This window comes from Chlorocebus sabaeus, chromosome 20 (assembly GCF_047675955.1).
Source record: "Chlorocebus sabaeus isolate Y175 chromosome 20, mChlSab1.0.hap1, whole genome shotgun sequence".
Classification (NCBI taxonomy): Eukaryota; Metazoa; Chordata; class Mammalia; order Primates; family Cercopithecidae; genus Chlorocebus; species Chlorocebus sabaeus.
Genome location: NC_132923.1, coordinates 130,670,535 through 130,692,450, shown reverse-complemented (window position 1 = coordinate 130,692,450; position 21,916 = coordinate 130,670,535). Strand labels below are relative to the sequence as shown.

The 21,916-nt window shown below is 58.2% G+C and overlaps 1 protein-coding gene across 2 annotated transcripts in view; it reads right to left on the bottom strand.

Moving 5' to 3' along the window:
* Positions 1–17,990, bottom strand: part of CHD5 (chromodomain helicase DNA binding protein 5) — a 79,356-nt gene extending 61,366 nt beyond the window's left edge. The window contains exons 1-2 of one of the 2 annotated variants that reach the window (XM_007980798.3): positions 17,501–17,990; positions 7,298–7,425 (exon numbers count right to left, since the gene is read on the bottom strand). In XM_007980798.3, coding sequence (XP_007978989.3) covers positions 7,298–7,425; positions 17,501–17,579 — 207 coding nt within the window. In that variant the 5' untranslated portion in view covers positions 17,580–17,990. The remainder of the gene's footprint in view (positions 1–7,297; positions 7,426–17,500) is intronic. The other variant, XM_007980799.3, reaches the window with a different exon arrangement.
* Between the last annotated feature and the right edge of the window lie 3,926 nt (positions 17,991–21,916).

The window sequence follows — 21,916 nt, the reverse complement described above, 5'->3', positions numbered from 1 at the left end:
TTGTGGCCTTTAGAGATGCAAGTCGCAAGTCGACTGGCGAAGCCCTCCACAGCCACTTCCCAGGGAGGGGCCGGGCAGCAGGGCCATGATCCCCACTGTGCGCAGGGCTTGCCATGCACAGGACTGCCATTAACTGTTTTCAGGGTGAGCAAGGAGAGGCAAGGGATGAGATGAAGAGAGAACCAGAGGGATAAAAAATGAGCTCAGGAAACAGCAGTGGCGGGGAGGGAGGATGGAGGAAAGAGGGAGGGAGGGAGAGAAGAAGGGAGGGAGAAGGAAAGGAAAGGGTGGCAGAAGGAAAGAGAATGAGGGAGCAGCAAAGGCAGGGGGCCTCCCTGGATAGTCTTGGGAGGCTCCCAGCCCACCTCTGCCCTTTCAGGCCACACTGTCAAAAGGGGATGACCTGCCTTTTCCCAGGAGAGTGGCTTCAAACAGGCACATCCAACAGTTAGTGGAGAGGGAAACGGTCACTGAAGGGGGAGGTGAGGGCCCCCTCCTCTAAGATCCAGCTGGGAAGCACCCCCTCCAACACGCTGCCTGCACTTCCCCACTCTCCTGGAAGCCCTGCTCCCTCTCCCCTGCCCGCCAACCTCCCTGTTCCCAAACCTCTTAGCCCATTAAGCCGCCAGAGTTAGCGGCGCTGCCAGCTGCCAGGCAGCAGGGCCTCTGTGCTCTTTGCTTTTCCGGAACCGGGTGTTTCCGGGAATACTGACGCGGCCACTGGCTGGGAGCCTACTCTCAAGGCTGGAGGAGATGCTGGGCCCTGGAGCCACAGCTCCCAGGCTCAGCCTCAGTCCTTTGGGGAGGTGGAGGTCAGACAGTGATGTCCATGTCCCCTTGAAGGAGTCAGAGTTTGGCCAGCTTCAAGAGACCGGCCTTGAGGAGATCTGAGAGACATGCTCTCCCGCAGCCCTCGCCCCAGCAGAGGTAAGGACAAGGGAGAGAAGCCGCCATGAACTTCAGCACCACGGACAGAGGCTGGGGGCTGGACAGACGAAGGGGCCCTGGGGGGCCTTCAGCTGCCAGAGAACAAACCTCACAAACCCACTGAGCGTGAAGTCGGGGGACCCATGGTTAATCCTGCATGGCCTGCCAGTGAGTCCCAGGCTCCCCAGGGAGGCTCTGCCCCCTGCAAGCCTGAGACTCGGGCAAGTCACTGTGGCAAGCTAACCTCAGCTACATCATCTGTGAACTGGGGATGCCAGAAAGGATGGAAACAGGGAGACTGTAAGAAAATGCCTTGAGGCTGGGCGCGGTGGCTCACGCTTGAAATCCCAGCACTTTGGGAGGCCGAGGTGGGCGGATCACCTGACGTTGGGAGTTCAAGACTAGCCTGACCAACACGGAGAAACCCCATCTCTACTAAAAAAAAAATACAAAATTAGCCGGGCATGGTGGCACATGCCTGTAATCCCAGCTACTCAGGAGGCTGAGGCAGAAGAATCGCTTGAACCTGTGAGGCAGAGGTTGCAGTGAGTCAAGGTCGCGCCATTGCACTCCAGCCTGGGCAATAAGAGTGAAACTGTCTCAAAAAAAAAAAGAAAAAAAAGAAAAGAAAATGCCTTGAACATCTCTGACATGGGAGAAACCTAAGCACAGAGAAGCAGTGCTCTGAGCTGGGGTGGGGCGGGGTGCATGATGGGACGTGCACCCGGGTCTCCAGGGCTGGGCCACCTTGCCGTGTCCTGGGCAGGGGACTCGGCCAAGCCAGAGCAGGCTGCAGTGAGAATGACCCTTTCCCCCTGACACCACCACGCCCACGCGTAGACACCAGAGGGCACTGTGATTCTGATGATGCCCAGAAAATGCCCAAATGACCCATGATGACCCCAGCTCTGCTTGGAAGTCAAAGATACAGCCAGGATGGCAAGCTGGAGGGGACACATCAGAGTCACCCCCACATTTCTGCTGTCAGAATTGGGTTCAAGCTAACTGCACAGAGGCTGCCAGCAGCTGGGCGGCAGCACGGTACAGAGGGAGAAGGGGCTGCTGTGGCAACATCTGTGGGGTGCCGACCCGGCATCTGATGGCAAGCAGGCCCCTTGATGACCTGCAGGGGAGACCAGGAGTGGCGGCCCAGGGAGAGCCGGAGGGAGGGAGGGATAGGGAGGGGAAGGCACCTCCAGCAGCCTCCACTGTCTGGCAGGAGCAGCAGCGCATGCCAGCTTGGGAGAGTAGGGCTGGCAGAAGGCCGTGAGCCCGGCAGTGACAGAGGGCTCACCCAGTGTCCACTCAGAGTTAAGTGGCAGGGCAGGAGGGCACAGATCCTTGGCACGAAACGGGCTCAGGTGACGTCGGGCATGTCTGTTGTCCATCTGTGGCCCCTGCCCTGCTGTCACCCACTGGGGCTCAGGCAAGCCAGCAAAGCCCTCATTTCTTGGAAGCAGGTGCACTTCTCTCCCTCCTCCATCCGCCTGCACTGGGGAGAGTCCAGTTGAAGAGACGGGTCTGACTCCCAAGTCCCCACCTGCCTCCCCTGCCCTGAGCCTCTGCCCTGCCTCCACCACATGGAGCCCCCACAGCTGGGTCTCCCACCTGCACCAGATCTCATCAGAGCCCTCCTCCCCTACCAGGGGCTGGCTGAGGGTGACGGTGCAGGGCAGAACCCTGCACCCAGCTGTTTTGACACTCTAGAACTAGGTCTCCTTTTTGTGGTGTTTTTCCAAAATCTCTCCTTGCAGAGAAAGCTGCAAATAGTTCTGAAAACACCTAGCAGAGCAGTGGCTCATCAGTGGGACCCGGAGGGATGAAGCATCATCCAGTGGCAAGAAGGGAAGCAATGATCAAGAACCAGAGATAGATTCGCAGTTCAGTATCTGAAAACATACGGAGAGGCTCATAGACCAAGCCACATGTGGGGGAGGAGACACAGATACAGACCAGTAATTCCCTAACTAAGTCCCCGAACCAATCCAGCCCTAAGGTTTGAGGGTCATCAAACCACACTGCAGGCATGAAGATCCAGATGACAGTTGGCCTTCGACCTGGGCACTGACCTTTTGGCTACAGCAGCCTTAGGTGTGACTACAGGGGACGTTCCATCAGCTAGCAGAAGAGTCTTAGTGGATGTGGAGTCCCCACATGGAATCCACCTGCAAAGCTGCCTTGAATGTTATGCCCAGCCTATGTGTGCCAGGAGGCAGGGGCAGGCAGGAGGGGTCTCTGCTCTGAGCCCCCACCCTGCTGAGGGCACAGCATGCGATCAGGCCCTGGGGATCCCAATGGACAGTCCCACCACCCTTCCTCCTTCCCAGCTCCGCTTGGCGGAGGCCTCCCACCTCCATCTCCCTTCCCTCTAGGCCCGATGCTCCGAACACACACCACATCTCCTGAAAAAGAAGACATTTAAACTCAAAAGGAAGGGTGCGGAGAGTCGGTCATTCTCCATTTGGGGTCCTTCAAGATTGAGAGGGAAAAGGGAAGAATGAAATAGGAGCCTTCCCATTCACCAGTGTTATAAACAGTTATAATTTAGCACTGAATAATTGGTTGCTATGGTAACCGCTGCAGTACAGGTTGAAATCATTTCTCCCTCCTGCGCTCGCTAGGGTCTGACAGGGAGCTTCATCTACATATGCTCAGGTTCCGGCTGCAGCCCGGTTATTTTATGTAAATCAGAATCCACGACTTGCTGCCGGCCTCCCCCAACCAACAAACTGCGGCTTGCGGCCCACCTGCCCTGGTCCCTTTGCCCCGTCATCTTGGAGCCACCTGGTTGGAGGCAGGGAGGGGCAGAGGGGTGAAATCCCCTTGCCTTTATCCTGGGGTCCCAAGTCTGCCAGGCAGGTGGGCAAGGGGGCACCCAGCAGCTGGGCCACAGCATGCTCCAGACCCCCTAAGATCTGACAGCTGGCCCGAGCCAGGCTCTCAAATGCAAGGGAGGGGGCACCTCCGGAGGCCTCTTGTCCATCCCAGCCCCCTCCCTTCCCCTTCCAAGAAGCAGAACTGCATCTCAGCAGAGAGGAGGAGAGAGGGTGAGGAAGGGGTGGAGCGAATGAAAGAGAGGGAGGGAAATGAGGGGAGAGGGGAAAGAGAGAAAAGAGGGCCAAGGAGACAGAGGAGATGCCGAGAGGTTACCAAGGTGGAGACCAAGCACAGGCCAGAGGGAAGGACCACGTCTGAGACCCAGAGAGAGACAGACAGGCAAGAGCCAGAGAGAGACAGGGACCTGGACAAAAACCAAAAACATATTGTCAGAGAAAGAAGCGGGAGGGAAGACCTGGGCCAGTTGGAAAGGGGAAGGCTCAGCGTGATCATCGCTCTGGGAATGAGAGAATCGGAGAACCAGCCCTCCCAGGCCTCAAAGACCACCTGGCCCCCAGCCCCCAGGCCTCGCCACTGTCCAGACGCTGCCCACTCCCCAAGCTTCCTTCCTAGCCAGGGCTGGGGCTGTACCCTGAGCCCAGGAGAGGGGAGGGGAGCCAGCCCTACCTGGGGGGGACAGAGGCTTCCATAGGTCTCTGCTGCACCCCACTGGTTCCTTCATCTGCATTTGGGAGCCAGGCTCACCCAGCACAGTGGCCTGAGACCCAGGCCCAGGCGACACTGCCCCTCTTGGCCTAGACTCCCACCCAGCTTCTAACTCAGAGGAGGTAGGCAGGGGGTGCACAGGTAGGAGTCCCTGCCATGGACCACGAGGCCTCAGGGTCCTAAAATCCAAATCACCCTGAGCCCATGGAGCCCAGGTGTGAGGTGTGAGGGCGGGGATGGCAGCAGAGCAAGATTTCACAGCCTCTGCCAGACAGTCTCAGTGCCTTCATCCCAGAGCCTTGCAGCCCCAGAGCCATCTACCCACTAGGGGCCCAGCACAAGGACCAACCTCTGGGGCCAGGGGGCAGCGGCCACAGCAGCAGAAGAGGAGGGCAGGGGCTGCAGCAGGGAATTCAGGGAGTCTCTCACCAAAGGAGCTGGCTCACAGCCTCTCCTTCCCTGGGGGATCCTCCAGGCACACAGTTCCCGCTTCCCCTGTCCTATCTCCACATCCCCATCGAATCACAGGGACAGGGAGCTTCACCCCCTTTGAGACACTGGGGAAGATGCAGGAGCCTCAGAGCGTAGGCCTGGGAGTCTCTGGGGCATGATGGGCCAGGCAGGAGCCTCGACACCCAGCTCCACAGACCCGGGTCCCCCCTTCACCTCACAAATCCTCCCCATGCAGCCCCCATGCTGGCCCAGTGGTAAGGGGGGGTTCCTGGAAAGGGACAGACACACATCCATCCCCGACACTGTGCCAGATGGGGCACAGAGTTAAGGGGCAACAGAGAAGGCAGGCAGAATCGGGCAGAGGGGCCAGGGTCTCTCCAGGGGAAGACAGGGTGGTACACTCACAGTCACATGCACACACTCGTGTGCACGGAGGACCAGAAAGGCCTGGATTGGCTGCAAAGCAGGTGGGGGTGAGGGCAGGCAGCAGTGGGGATGCCACACAGGCTGTGGACCAGGGGGCCGTGGGGCCGTGGTCAAGGCACACTCAGGAAGCTTTCCCAGGAGAGCCCAGGGCTGCAGGGGCCTGGCAAGGCAGAGGCCGGGAGAGGAGGGCCGGTAGGAGGTGGGTGAGAGGTGCTGACCACCACCCCCAGCAGAGAGCACAGGGGCAGGACACACCTGGGGCAGCTCTGACCAGAGGGGTGGGGCCAACACCTCCCAGCCCCATCCTTTCCATGGCAGTCCCTGAGCTCCGTGAGGACCAAGGACACAGTCCAGGGCAGGCTCTGCCCTCCCAACGTCCCCAGGCTGACACCCAGACCAGAGGAGGAACCACAGGCTGCAGGTAGAGTTCAGAGCCCTCCAAAATGCCTCCAAGTCCCCAAACAAGCCGGGGAGGTGGAAATGGGACACAGACCTGAGGCCCAGAGGTGAAGGCAGGGACCCTCGCCCCCTGCCACCACCATCTCTCCCTCCCCAGGGCTCTGCTCCTGCCTCTGGCCTGGCCCTGGAGCTGCCAGGGGAGCCTGCCAGGCTGTCATGTCACATCAGTCCCTCCTCTGCTCAAAGCCTTCCAGTGATCGCACCTTGTTCACGGGACAAGAGACCCATGGTGCACCCCCCGCAACAAGCCCTCCCGAAACCCTCACAGCAGGGAGCATCTCCAGCCTGGGACAAGCTCCCCAAACCCACCCCTAGGCTCTTCTGGCAGCCACCTCCCCATCTCACTCTGCAGGGAGGCCTAGATCCAGGCCCAGTGCTGCCAAGGGCACCCCCTTAGCATTAGCACCTCACCCCACCACCACTGCACCTCACCAGCTACCTCCCTGGGCCTCTCACTTGCAAGGTGGGGCCGGCCCAGTCCCCTCTAAGCAGGGGGAAAGAAAGGTGGAGAGCTGGCCTCAGGTCCCCCCGGGGCAGGCAGGAGAGGAGAAACACGCCTGGCAGGGGTGACTGGTGCAGCTGACAGCCCTGGGTTCAGATCTCAGTACTGCCACTGTGTCACTGTGTGACCTTGGGCCAGGGCACCTCTGAGCCCCTGCTCTCATCTGTGAAGTGAGGTGCCTGCCGTTGTTCTCAACATAGGGTGGCTTGGAGGATCAGAGGAGACACCCAGAAGGAAGCCAAAAACATATGGTGAGGAAATGGCAGAGACCTCAGTGTGCCAGTGCAAGTAGGAAGGACTTAAAGCTGCAAACTCGCCTCAGTTTCCCCATCTGCCAACCGGCGATCATCCTTCGCATGCCACCAATTTCCAGGGCTGGTCATGAGGATCAAATGAGCCCGCGTGAAGCACAGAGAAGCACGCTCGGAATGTGTCAGCAGCGTGGGAAGACAACGGACATGTTCGCACCGTCACACCCCGCCAACCAGAGGCAGCGGAGCGTGCGGCAGCCTCGCCCATCCAGAACCAGCCGAGAACCAGGGAGAAAGTGACGGGAATGCAGAGGTCACCTGCAGGTGACTGTCCCTAAACGGGGCGTTGCTTCTCTTCTCCAACTGGCTTTGCTTTCTTCAGGTTTCAGTTTAGAGGGACAGAGTCAGCTATGGAGCAGGGAGCGGGGCAGGGAGGTAGGGAGGCACCGTGGCGGCTGAATCTGGCCCTGTCCCCACACAGGATAGGACAACGGGAGGAAGGAAAAATGACGCTCCGACATCCTGCTCCAGAAACAGGATAGCTCACCAACGTCTTAAAAAGGCTTCCGCGCACAACGCTTCATATCAGACACTGGTTATGGCGTTCTTCATCAAACTCAGCTCTCAGAAACCCTCAAACTCCAAGGTCCAGGGACCCCAGCCCTCCTCTGCGGCGGGCAGACGCAACCACAACCCCACCTGACCCTGACTCGCCGGCACCGGTGCTGCCCCTCACCTCTTTCTTCTTCCGCTTCCCTTTACACTTGTTTTCCTTGAGCTTCTTGGGTTTCTTCTTCTTAGGAAGGCTCACGGGTTCCACAGGGAAAAAGTCATCGAAGCCTTCAAGGCCACCATCTTCTTCTTCTGGAAAAATCAGAAGGTGGCAGCAGTTACTCCTGAGCTTCCTCCAGGACAGCCCTGAAGACACAGCGCCAGCCTTGGGGATGCTGGGACCCCAGACACCCAACTGTGCCAGGTCACAGCCACCCTGCCCTCCCCAGACCCAGTGAAGTGGGAGAACAAAGAACAGGAGCCCCAGCTCTAGGGACTGTGTGACATTGTGACATCACCTCACCTCCTGGCCTTTCCTTCCCTCCTCTGTAATGGGACAGTAACCACCTGGCCCTGACAGGACAGCGTTCAGAAAACCGAACCTCCACGAACAACAAATAGAACTGCCTTGCTGCCGTCACTGCCCGAGAAACAGAGCGTCTCTACCAGGAAGGAGTCGGGGTCGACAGAGCAGAGCACAGACCTCAGTGACGCCCATCTCTCCCCTCCACAGAGAGGACCACAGTGTGGCCAGGAGGCGGCTTGAGAACGCTGGACCTGCCGGGCACGGTGGCTCACGCCTGTAATCCCAACACTTTGGAAGGCTGAGACGAGCAGATAACCTGAGGCCAGGAGTCTGAGACCAGCCTGGCCAACATGATGAAACCCTGTCTCTACTAAAAATACAAAACTCAACTGGGCGTGCTGGCAGGCGCCTGTAATTCCAACTACTTGAGGCTAGAGAATCGCTCAAACCCAGGAGGTGGAGGTTGCAGTAAGCTGGGATCGCACCACTGCTCTCCAGCCTGGGCAACAGAGTGAGACTCCATCTTAAAAAACATAAATAAATAGAGAGGGAGAGAATTGTGTACCACAGGGACGCTCGGGTCCCATACCTGAGGTCCCCGGGGATTTGTAGGACAAACTCAGCAAGGAAGATGCCAGGATACCCCACGGGTTTGACAGGATGCTGCCTTAATAGAGAATCCAAGACCATATTGTACCTCCTCCTGGATCCCGCACCTGTGCACACACAGGCACACAGGTCCACACTCCCCCACCTCCAACACACTCACAACGGGAAACCAAGCGCATCATAGCTGGGCACTAGAAAGCTGTGACAGTCCACAGAGAGATGCTGTGTCCAGCACACCTGAGTGTTCAGGAGCTGCCCTCACCTGCACTGACTCGGAAGGCTGAGGGGGCCCAGGCTGGGCAGGCTCAGGAGGGGAGTATCTTTGAAGACACTGGCCACAGTTCCAGGTCTGCCTCCCTCAACCTCCAACCCAGAGGAAGGGCTGACACGTGTCCTGGGGGGTGTGACATGAGACCCCTGCTGTGGCGGCAGTGGCCTGGGGTCTGACCCTCATCTGGGAAATCAGGAGAGAGAAAGGGTAGCCAAGCCTGGAGTTCCCATGCACCAAACATGAGCCGTGGAGGGGCAGTGGGGAGGGTCCTCTTGGCAGGCAGAGCAGCAAGGATCAAACCATCCAAAGTAGAGACACTTCTGCCTGTGGGGGCAAAGGAGGCTTCCAGAAGGAAAGAACCTCCAAGAGTCCTCTAGAAGGGCCCATGAGAGAGCTGGCCCTTCATGCCAGCCTGCGGCCCCAGCACCCCATCCAGCTTGCCCTACCCGCTCTCCACCATCACCTGTGCACTCAGGAGCACTCGGGGAAGCCGAGGAGCAAAGAGAAGCCCCTCAGCCTCAGACCCTCTGCCATGGACACCCTAGACCCGACCCTCTGTGACAGTGGAGACACAACAGGGAGTATCACTCAGAGTCTGAGGGTTGCTTCGAGTGGGACCCCGAGGAGGATGAGAGGTCCTGGGGCCACCAGGAGGCTTTCACCCAGAAAGCAGGCAGAGTGTCCCTACTGGATCAAGTTTACAGACAGAGAGCCCCTTCCCCCAAGGAAGTTTTTTTTATCATAACCACTTACAGCTGGCAGTGGTGGAGCCAGGTTTGAACCCAGGCAGTCTGGCGACCTTAGGGTCAACAAAAGGGCCTCAAGGCGTCCCCCAGTGTGGCCCACACGCTCAGACACACTCGCCACATGCAGACACACAGACACACATGTGCACCCAGGACACACCCAACACTCACCTGTCACCCTCCACACAGGCCCCCACCGCCTGGCCTGGGACCCCTGGAGAGTCCTAAGCAGAGAAAGGGGGACAGGAGGCCTCCTACCCTGGGTCTCGGGGACTCCCACTGCCCACACCATGGGTGCAGCTTTAGCCCCACCGTCCCCACTCCTCTGGGGCACTGGTGGCTCTGGTGGCTGAGCGGACGCCCCTCCCACCCCTGTAACCCACAGGGCCAGTTTGCACCAGGGGAAGGTGGGGGCTGCACCACTGTCTTGGTGCCTCTCTGTACCAGGGCCTTCCTCAAAGGTGGCCAGGTGCTTGGGGCTCCCACACAGGGAGGGCACCCTGTGGAGGGCTAAGGCACACAGGGGAGCCAACAGCAAGGGCTGCCCCGGGTGGGTTTATGTGGGTCAGGCCCCACACAGCCAGGGGCAGGGGCTGGGCTGCTCCAGCTGACCCCATCCCATTCCTCTGATCACTGGTGTGGGAAGGTGGGGATTTTTCAAACCAGCTGAAAACATGCACAGGGACCCCCCCAGACTTGTCCTGCAGAGCAGGTGTCGGTGGGGCAGTGGCAGAGCTGGCAGGGAGCTGTCTGTGGTGGGGCAGCTGATGGGATGCCAGTCCACAGCTGCCCACTCTGCCACCCGGCCGCCTCCCCCGCCACCACAGGAGACCGCCTGGGCAGAGCCACCCCCACACCCTGGCAATGCCCAACACTGCTTATGTAATGGGCTCCGGCTGATGCAATCTCGAGAGGGGGCCTCTCCCTCCTGCTTCCTTCCAGCTGTCCCCTTCCAGCAGGGTGGTCCCAGACTTAGGAAACCCAGCCCGGCACATGGTCACTGACTGGTCGCCTGAGCAACAGAATGGACGAGGGCATGCACAGGTGGCTGCCGGAAATTCTGGAAGGAAGTCTGGGATCTGCCCATGGGTAAGGGGAGGACAAAGGAGGACCCCTGCTCTGGCCCTACCCCACGCTCAGAACAGGCCTCTGAGGACAAGGCCCCAGACCCTCTGCCCGTGGACAGACCCCCACTCTGTTCCCAGAAGACCTCACAGCCCAGGGCCTCTGCCTGGTGAAACCCACCTCTGAGAAGGCTCTGGAGCTGGCACACGGGAACGGGAACTCAGCCCTGCCTACCCCTGTCTCTGATGGGCCCCTCCTCTCCCCAGATGGCTTCAGGTGGGTGGCCCTGAAGTCACCGCACACCTGATTCTCTGTGACACTGCCCCCACTACCACCCCACACAGTCCGGTCTTCAGCCAAGCCTCAGCCCCTTCCCGCCCTTGGACACCCTCTGCTCCTGCAGCAGGCCCTGAGCTTTCCAAAACCAGACCTGGGGGTCACCATCCAAGCAACTCCACGGTCAGCCTTTCCCCAAGCCCCAGCCTGTGCCCTTGAGCCCACCAGTTCCTCCTCCCTATAGCTCCATCTGGTGGACAGAGCAGAGGCCCAGATGGTTCCAAGACGCAGAGCATGCAGCCAGTGATAAGGCAGGATCCCACCCATGCCAGGTGAGGGGCTCCGGGGAGGAGCAACCTCACCTCAGAACTCATCCTGCCAGCTCCTGGCCCCTCGTGGCTGCCTCACCGCCCTCCTGGCCCACCTGGCATTGCCCTCACGTACCAGCCCTACCCCACCAGGGTCTGAGGCTCCACGGATCCAAGCCTGCTCTAATTAAGACCCATTACCCTGTGATCACCCATCTCCTGGGGGTGGAGGCGGGGTGGGGCTGAAGTCAACCAGAGGAAGGAGAGGCACCTTCTGCTGCTTCCTCCAGAGCTCCCCCAGCCCCTGTGTAGCTCCCAGTACGCACCAGCTCAGCCCTGCAGGATTCCCAGGCTAGCCTAGGCTAAGCCACTGCAGGCTGCGGCCAGGCCGACGAGGGTAGTGCATTGCAATAGCGGCAGTTACCTGCCTACCATCTGCCAGGCTCGTGCCAGGCCCAAAGTACCTAGGACTGATTAATCTGTATCAACACAGCAACTGTGTTCAACACAGCAACTCAGAAAGGGGCACTATTCTTTCTGGTTTGCAGCTTTTATTTATTTATTTATTTATTTTAGAGACAGAGTCGCTGGCTGGAGTGCAGTGTTATGATCACGGCTCACTGTAACCTCGACCTCCTGGGCTCGAGCGACCCTCCCACCTCAGCCTCCTGAGCAGCTGGGACAACAAGCACAACCACCACGCCTGGCTCAGAGATGGGTTCTATTCTTATCCCCATCTGCAGATTAGGAAACTGAGGCTCAGAGGACCTCATTATTTACCCACATCTCAGTCCTACAGCTGGCAGTGGTGGAGCTGGGTTTGAACCCAGGCAGTGGGCGCCCACCCCCTTGCCAAGTCTCTCCCCCAGCACCCTCCCAGAATCCAGCATTGAAACAGCCCACGCTGTGAAAACCTGCTTGGTGTATGCCCTGGGGACACTGAGGTGACTCAGGCTGGTCTGTGGTCTGGAAGGTCACAGGTCCCTCAAGGGGGTCAAAGCTGGTTCACCACACTAGTCCCCCTGCACACAGCCCCACGGCTCTGCCAGGCCCAGGCTCCAGCCCCCGACTCCTCTGGGGAGGGGCAGCAGCGGAGCAAGGACGCAGTCGCCAGGGCACCTGGCAAACACAAGGTGATGAAAACAAGGGGAAGGCACGTGACTGTGGAGCGAAAGTTAGGTCATCTGATTCTGGGTGGTCGAAGGATTTGCAGGGGGCCAAGCCAGGAGCTGGGATGAGAACACCATCACCAGGTTGCAAAGGCCAGCAAACCTGCCAAGGACACGGACCCCGCTCAACATCCACCGCTCTCTCCAGGACCTGGGGAGAGGGGCTCCTGCTGTTCCCCACCTGGACTCCCCAACCAGCACCAACCAGAGAATAAGGCCAGCAGGGGGTCAGGAGGAGGGAGTAACAGGGGCAGCAGAGGCTTCATGTTACCCTTCCTGGGGGTGACCCCAGCAAGTCCCCTCCCCACTGAGCCTCTCTCTTCATCTGTGAAATGGCCCTAATGTGGCAGCCTTTCCCCCAGCGCGATGGGGAGAAGTAAAAACTGTGAATGCAAAGCGCCCACACGATGCCTGCAGGTGCTCAGCAATGGCAGGCAGAGCCCAGCGAGACCCAGGAGGGTCAGGGCGGCAGTGGTGAAGAGCAGAAGGCAGTGGTCTCTAGTTTGGGCACTGCTGGGCCAGGGGTTCTCAGGGCCACCCTAGACACTGGCCAAGAAAGAGTCCTCAGGCTAAGCCTGCCGTTAGTCCTTGAACCTCCCCCAATGAGACAGGCCTTATGCTGGCAAAGGGGGGCAGTACACCCGCCCAAGAGAGGATTCATAATTTATTTATGACATTTAACAAAACCCAGACATCACCTCATTGGTGTCACATCAAAAGAAAGCATCAGTCCTGAGTGGGGAGTGGAGGGAAGAGACAGAGATAGATGAGGCATTTACCCCAAGTGACTGGGGCCTGGGGGGAGTCAGTATGGGGGTACAGGGAAGGCAGGGAGAGGCCCCAGGGCATGGGTGGGGAGGAGGAAGACAGACAGGTGAGAAGGGGAAGAGAGGGGGAGTCAACCTGGGACAGGGAGGGACAAAAGAGAGAGAAACGGCCAGACAGAGAGAGGCATGGGCATGACCTCAGGGGAGATGAAAACTGACAGATATGAGGACAGAGGAAGAGAGAGAGACAGGGAAAGAGAGTGAAATGACAGAGCCACAGAGATAAGCAAAAGCCCCAGAAAGTTAGACAATACACATTGTGTTCAGTACCCAGCTCAGAGAAGATATTCCAGAAGTCTCTGATGGGTGGATGGATAATTGTATAGTCAATGGATGGATGGTGGATGGATGAATGAATGGATGGTGGGTGGATTAATGGATGGTGGATGAATGGATGAGTGGATGGTGGATGGATGCATGCATGGATGGATGGTGGGTGGATGGATGCATGGATGGATGGTGGGTACATGAATGGATGGATGGTGGGTGGTGGGTGAATGGATGGAAGCATGAATGGTGGGTGGGCAGATGTATGGATGGTAGATGGGCAGATGGATGGATGGTGGATGGGCAGATGTATGGATGGTGGATGGGCAGATGGATGGATGGTGGATGGGTGAATGAATGGTGGATGGATGGATGCATGGATGGATGGTGGACAGAAGATGAACGAATGGTGGATGGATGGATTGGTGGATGGATGAATGAATGGTGGGAAGCATGGACAGATAGTGCATGGGTGAACAATGGATAGGAAGAACAAGAACAAATGGATGGATGGACAGATGGATGAACGGAGGGATGGATATACATATGGAGAGATAGGTGGATGGTGAACGGTTACTTCACCATCATGGTTGGTTTTGTGGGTAGACGGGTAGATGTGGGAGAGCAGGAAGATGCATGGATGGATGGATGGATGGATGGATGGATGGATGGATGGATGGTGGGAAGCATGGACAGACGGTACATGGATGAATAGCGAGTTGGAAGAACAGATGTATGTATGGATGGATGGATATGGTATGGATATGGATTGATAGGTGGATGGTGAATGGTTACTAGGTTGGTTTTGTAGGTGGATGGGTAGATGTGGGTGGGTAGGTGGATGGATGGATGGATGGATGATGGGTGAGCGACTGAATGAACTGATAAAATCACAGATGGATCTTACTACCTGATCAACTTGGAATGATAATGAATAACCCACTGGCCAAGTCACTGGGCAAAGTGTGCTGGTCATTTTGCCTCCCTCCTCCCAGAAAAGAATGTTAAACACAATCAGGCTCCCTGGGACTCCCCCCGCCAAAAACACCATGCTTCCACAGGGGTAGGGGTGCAGGCTAAAAAGTCATGGTCTTTTGGGAATCATGACTGTCGCTCTCTCCAGGCCCCTGGACCTGAGGAAGCAAGCCTAAGATACTCACACAGCTAGGGCCAATTGTCACTGGGGCCAGAGTGGTAACGGTGCCTAGTCCAGACACTGCCCAGTCTAGGCTCACTAGCTTTGTCTGTGATTGAGGAAAAGCTGGGCCAATGAGGCAGGGAACTTGCCAGCCCAGCAGTGGCCCTAAGAGGGCTGAGAGCCACATTTTCTGAACTTCTCTCCTGCTTCCCGCCAGCCCTACCTCGGGCTTCACGGCCCTCCTCCCACCCAGGCTCCCACTCCCCTGGGCTTACTGGCTAAGGGTGCAAGTATCAGAAGCATTTCCTTGGAGAAGGCAGGACAGCTGCCCCCCTTGGCTGGTGCTAATTACACCAAAGAAAAAAGATAGGACAAGTCATGAGTTCGATAGCTGTAGATTGAAAAATCATCATGACAGCTTCCAAAACACCAGTTCTTCCAGCCACAAACAACTTCCGTGTTTTGGAACCAGCTGGCCCTGGTCTGTGGGGGTCACCACCGCTGAGCTTGGACTCAGGGTGAGTGGGGGGCCAGCAGTGCAACTTGACAGGAGGCCTGGCTAGGGCTGTCTTCACAGCCAGAAGCTGGGGTGACCTAGGAGTCCCAGCCCTCAAGACACTGAAACCACAACCATCTCTCAGGAACGCATGGTTTCAGGTGCTGGGCACGGCAGGTTATCGAGAGAGTTACACTTGAAGGGGATACCCACAGATCCAGGAGGAAACTGATAACAACGTTTTGAGTATGTAGGGTGTGGTGACACAAGCATGTAGTCCCAGCTACTCGGGAGGCTGAGGCAGGAGGATCGCTTGAGCACAGGAGTTGGAATCCAGCCTGGACAACACAGCAAGACCCCAGCTCTTCCAAAGAAAGCATGACAATGTGTCTCAGAGTGACTGGAAGGCCCTGTCTTAGCAAGGGTGTCTCTCTCCATCATAACATTCAAGCTGGGACCTAAATGACTAGGCGGCAGTGGTGAGCAGACGAAAGAGCAGGTCAGACAGAGGTCACAGCCAGGGCCCCATGGCAGGATGGGGCATGGAGGGTTTCAGAAGCAGCACGGAGGCCAGTGTGGCTGCTGTGAACAAAGGGGCACAGGAGTGGACCGGGACAAGGGTTTCAGAGGCGACTGGAGCCATGCGGGTCAGGGTCTGACTTGGGTTCATGAGGTGACCCCAGCTGTTGTGCAGAGGGTCATCATAAGGACTGGGTAGAAGGCCCTGGAGGGGACTGGCAGGAGTGGACAGAGGCTCGGACATGGAGAGAAGCCAGGAGCCTGGGAAGGCTCTGGAGGTGGAGCAGCTGGCCTTGCTGATGGATGGGGGCAAAATCCCCAGGCCAGAGGTGCCAGAGGTGCCAGAGCAGGGCGTCTCTTCTGCAGGGCTCTGGGGGCATTCCTGGACGCTCTGGGGCCAACCCACCGAGGGGGAGCATGGGTGGCGGGCAGGACGACCAGAGCCCCGCCTCTCTGGCCCAAGCAGTGAGTCAGGTGCCTACTAGACTGGGGGCACCTTCCCTGGCCTCTTCCCCTCCCCGACCTCTATGTCCCCACATAGTCAGAGAAAGCAGGAGTGTAAGATGGGAAAGACAGCCAGGGGACTCCACCGCAGGGTCAGTGCAGCCCAGAAATGCCACTGATGCCACAAAAGGGCCACACCCCAAACACCACAACAAACAACTTACTGAGGAAACAGCAAACTGGCTTACTGGGGAGCCAGCCTCCTGGGTGGAAAATGGCCACTGACTTTTGTGCCTGTGCTGGGCCTCAGAGTTCCCCTCCAGAGAATGGGTCTAATTCCAAGGACCCAGAATATGACAGTCAACTATTGTCCGGGCAACCCCACCCCAAGTGAGGACTCCCCTATTCCCCGTCCCCAGCACGCCTGCTGCCAACTTGGCCTAATAGGCGAGGTGAGTGCCAGGCTCCTGTAGGAGCCCAGTCACAGCATTAAAGCCACCAACTAACCAAGCAAGCAAACAGAAGGGGTCAAGGGGTATGGCCACCTGGTGGGAATACCCTCCCCAGAAGACGCTGGCTGCTTCCTCCAAGAGGAGCTGGAGGTGTCCATATGTGGAATCTTCTCACCCCTGGAAGTCAGAGGGGACCAGAAGCACGTTCCTGGGCCCGGGATGGCCTCCAGCCTCCCACAAGTCTCTCCGAAGTCCAGAGAGGCCACAGACTTGGTGCAGGGAAGCCGAGAAGTAAGAGTCTCCCAGAAAGGAGGGTGGGTGGCTGACAGGGTGGGGCCCTACCCAGCTGTGCCAGGAGGGAAAACGTCCCAAAGAAATGGCGAGCAGTTAACTAAAGAACTGTCCTGCAAGGCAACCCCTGGCGCACAGTCCTGTGTATACTAAATTCTGAGAGAGATAAAAGGAGAGAGATGGTAAGGGCAGGGGCGGTGGCCCTGGGGCATCAGGCCCGTAGCCAAGGCAGAGTGGGTTAGGAACGGCCACCACCCTGGGCGATGGTGGGGCTGGAGACAGCGGCGGGCGCTAGGTCGCTCCAGAAGGACGCCGGCGGCCCGGGTAAAGTGCTTGGGAGCAGTGGTCACAGCGCACAGAGGCCCATGGCAGGATGGAGCAGGGGTCCGAGCCCGTGCGCCCCAGAGCGGAGCCCTCCTAGGCCGGGAGGGAAGCCTCCCCATCCTGGGCGCTCGATGCGTCCCCAGGCACCGCCGGTCCTCGCCCCGCTCTGGGCCCCACCCAGCCCGCCCTACGGCCGAGATGGGCCAGGGGCCGGGTCCCGCCTGCCCGCGGAGAGGCCAGAGGCGCACGGTGGCGGGATGCGAGCGCGGGGTGCGCAGCTCCAGGAGCTAGCGCGATTCCCGCCCCCTTCAAGGGCACGCGGGCTGACCCCAGCAGCGCCGCGCCCCCTCCCCGCCGGGGCCCCCAGCGCAGGCCCCCGCCCGGGTTCCTCTGGCCCGCCTGGCCCGCGTCGCCGCCCGGGGGATCCGGATCGCACCCCGCCCTTAGCCGCCCTCACGCCGCGCCCGGGCGCTCACCCAGCCCGCGCCCTTGGCCGCACGGCGCCAGGAGGGCGGGAGAGCAGCCCCGCAGCCCAGGCGCCCCTCCTGCGCGGCGCCAGCCCAGCCGCACCGCCCCCGCCGCCCGTGCTCCGGCCCTGGGCCCGGCCCGTCTCGGCGCCCCCGCCGCTCTGGCCCCGGACGCACCCGCGCCCCGCTCACCTGACATCTCGTCCTCGTTCTCCATCTCCTCGGCGAACAACCGTGGCAGCTCCTCCTCGGTGCCCAGTGGGCCCCGCATGCCCGGCGCGGGGAGGAGGGGAGGTGGGCGCCCCCCCTCCCGCCGGGCGCGGTGCCAGCCTTAACCCGTGCGCTGCCGGACGGGCGCGTGCGGCGGGCGAGGCGGCCTCGGCGAGAAGATGGCGGCCGCCTGCCCCCCCCACCCCCCCAAACCTCCACCCCCCCGTCTCGACCCCCCTTTCTCTCCGCCGCCTTAGCCTGCTCCCCGCAAAGCCCGGGCGCTCCGCCCACTGCACCCCGCAGCCTGAGTCCCGCAGGCAGCCCGCCGAGGGTGGCGGCGGCAGCGCCGGAGGCACGGCGGCACGGCGGGGGGGCGGCACACATGCCCGGATTGTGACGTCCAGTCTGGTTGCTGTGGCAACCCCATCCCATCGTTCCGGCAGCTCTACTAGTTAACAGCAGAGAACAAGTTGGGGGACTAGTCCTGAGCCGCCGGGTGAGGGTGGGGACTGGGGAGCGCCCCGGCAGGGGGAGCCGTCGAGGCGTCCGCACGCCTGGGGACCCGACGGACGAGCGGGCAGCCGGGGTTTGGCGAGCCCGGGCGCAGGGGGAGGCGAGGCGCACCCGGGGCAGGATCAGCCGCCGCCGCTTGCCTACTAAGGCACTGGGCACCGAGCCCCCGAAGGGCGCACAGGTGGGGTCTTCAGGGCAGCGCGCGGCCCGCTGCCCCACTCGATTCACAGGCGCCGGGACCCGCCCCGCACCCGGCTCCGGCCTCGGCACGTTCCTAACCCCCTCTCCAAAGAGATTTAGAAGAAAAATGTGTTCCACACTTTGGGAAAAGACGCTCTGGAGACTGTGGGTCTGATTACTGCAGAAAAATCCGCGCAGGCGGGCTCCCCTCACTTGCTTCCCCGCTCCCACCGCCCACTTGCCCTCTTCCAAAAAGCCCCTCCAGGCTAGGTCCAGCTCAAACCCATGCAGACCCCTGGGTGTGGTGCGGATCTGCGATGTCTGTGCCCAAAACTCCCGCTCAGAAGCGACACCTGTCGCAGAGCAGGAGGGAGCCGCCGCCACCAGCCCTCGGTCGTTAAAGGTGAAGATGGAGGCCAAAGCCCTCGGGAGCAAGACTGGAATTTTAAATAAGCGCCTCCAGTCTCCGCGGCGGCAAGTCTTAAAGCTACCTTAAGAAGGCAAAAGTTCCAGGGGCTGGCCGACCGCCAGCTCTCTAACCCCAGAAGGCCCGTGAAGGGAGGGTCTCTGACTGCCTCGCAGGGGCACTGGGGGATCCCACCTGAGACACGCAGGATCGGCAGCAGTTTTCCGCTTCTTCCCGTCCAATTTTATTGCCAGCAAGCCCCAAACAAAAGACCCTCTGCATTCATCCGTGGGCAAGGAGAGGTCGGTCCAGCCTTCTGGAACCAAAGACTGGGGTGTTGGGAACCCCTCCATCTCCCAGATCCGCTTTAACCACGCTGTAGATAGAGACGCCGGATCAGCCCGGTACTGGCCGCCTGCAAGGGGAAAGGAACCTTCTTCAGGGAAGCAGTCCAGGAAACCAAAGGGCCTCCCCTCCCAAGGCTATGTTTCCCCCACAGAGCCGCTAGCCAGGGGGAGCCCCAGATCACTGAGGCTTGAACCAAACCTACTTCTTCCTCGTTTCCAGACCAACTGTCTCCCTAAATGGTAACCACCAGGGAAGAAACCCCTAAGCTGACATGCCCACCCCTCAGTTACCAGCTCCCCAATACCTCTCTAACCCCTTTCAAAAGGTCCCCTGCCCTTTGGTAGAAAAACTCTGATTTACAATATTTCTCATCACCAGAAAGCCGCCCCCATCATTAACCTTGGCTCCAATTCCCAAGGCGAGGCTGAGAAAGTCAAGATATCATTCAAGAAAGAACAGTTCTAACTGCTTAATTTGGCAACAAATTAGAGCCAAGATGCTCATCAGTCATAATCCTCTCCCCATCCTGTTCTTCCCTATGACTGCAACTAGGTAATATTATTTAATGTCCAAAAGCAAAATGAAACAAAAACTGGAATGCTAGAAATAAATGGATTTTTTACTACAGATCTCCAGTTTTTGTTGTTGTTGTTGTTGTTTTGGGGGGAGGGGGCGGTTTGAGATGGTGTCCTGCCCTGTCTTCAGGCTGGAGTGCAGTGGTACAATCTCAGCTCACTGCAATCTCCGCCTCCCGGGTTCAAGCGATTCCCCTGCCTCAGCCTCCCCAGCAGCAGCTGAGACACAGGCACGCACCACCACCCCTGGCTAATTTTTTGTATTTTAGCAGAGACAGAGTTTCACCCTGTTGGCCAGGATGATCTCAATCTCCTGATCTCGTGATCCGCCTGCCTCAGCCTCCCAAAGTGCTGGGATTACAGGCGTGAGCCACCATGCCCAGTTCTCCAGTCATTTTTAAAGAAGAGCCCTTATTATTGTTAAACTATCAAATGGGCATTTTAATGACAATGGGCCAAAAATGCATGACATTAAAAGCAATCCCTAAAGCAGTGAACATTCGGTAAACTCTGCAGTTGCGAGAACAAGCCTATCATTAAGGTTACTGTTTTAGGAGACAAGATTCTCATGTTTGCTGATCATAGAGCTCGTAATTACATCTCAGTGACAATTCCGAAATCAAAATATTTTTTAATATACTGGTTACAAAAGCATCAAGGAAAAACACTTTTTCCGGCTGGGTGCGGTGGCTCACGCTTGTAATCCCAGATCACGGATCACCTGAGGTCAGAAGTTCGAGACCAGCCTGGCCAACATGGAGAAACCCCGTCTCTACTAAAAATACAAAAATTAGCTGGGCATGGTGGCGGGCACCTATAATCCCAGCTACTCAGGAGAGTGAGGCAGGAGAATCGCTTGAACCCAGGAGGCAGAGGTTGCAGTGAGCCAAGATTGCACCACTGCACTCCAGCCTGGGTGACAGAGCGAGACTGTCTCAAAAATAGAAAAAAAACTTTTTCCAAGAAGAGTTGAAAAAGCTCATCATCTTCTGCAAATACCACACTCAATTTCCATTCCAGGGCTACATGAACTCCTCATCCAGGAACCCCCAAGCCATGCCTGAGGCCAGTTCGTTCAACAATGCATATCCACACTGTGGCCACGTGGCACCGTCAGCTTCTCAAGGGCAATGAGGTGCTTGTACATACACCACCTCACAGCTTGTCACGTAGATCAAAACTCTGCCCCACACCTCCTCTTCGGCACGGGTGAAGCGGTGTCACTCAAGACCGCAGTGTCCTCTGCAGTGAAGGCTCAGTGCCCACCTGCTACACCAAGACTTTCGTTGCACTTGAAGCCTTTTTGGGAAAGTGTGGACCCTGCACCACCTGAATTCCAACCAGTTGGGGTTGCAGGGGAGGAAGGAGCTTCTCAAAAAGGCAGTCCTGGGCTATGGCCCTGAACCTGAGAACATACTTGTGTAAGCCTGAGAACGTTTTATGGGTGCTCTCTGGTTTCTAGCTGTGGTGGTAGCTAACTCACTCCGCTGGTCAGCACAGCCTTTACAGACTGTTTTAGCTGGGCCCAAAATAGCCTGGGGGGGAAAAAAAAGCATGTGTATTCTCAAATCCATCCCAAAGACAAGAAAATGGCTGGATTAGAAATTCAGTTTCTTCTTCCTAGAGATGAGCACTATGATGGCACCGTTTAACAGACAGTCCCCACCTGCTCCCTGTAGGTGGGGGGCCACCTCCTTGCAGGGATGGTAAATCCCCACACCAAGCCTCTCTTCTACCCTCTTCTCCCTCGAAGAGAATCAACCCCACCGAACAACCTGGGCAGCTGCCAACCTGGGCTCTCCTTTGAGGGCCTGACCCATCTCTCACCGCCGTGGTGCCCCTACCCTCCAGCTTCTGCCTCCAGTCACCCCCGTGTTCTGTCCAAGAGTTACTGGGGAGATGGTCTGTCCCCTGGAACTGCCAGATCTGTAACTGTCCCACATCCTAGGTCCCCCTCCCCCGTGGGAGGGCCAGCACCTCTTGGCTTACTTACAACATTTGATAAGTTTAAGGGTTTGAGTCCCATGTACAAACGGAAAATGAAATGAGGTGTCAACACCAAATTCCAGGCTCCCCTGACATTATCAGTGACTTCAACAGCCGGACCATTATTTCCCCACCGCTGGGGTCCTTTTCACCCTCCAGGAAATCAAGTGTCCCCTAAAAAGGCTGAGATCCAGATAGCCCCAGATATCAACTGTCTTAAGACACTTGGTATTATCCAACTTCCTCACTTTCCCCATGTTTCTGACCACCTCTGTGCTACGTACCATTCATGAGCGAAGTTCGGACCCATGTATTTCAACACCTGGCTGTTCCTGAAAAGGTATGAGGACAACAGCACTCAAAACCCACACACTACTGCCATGGGAAAAG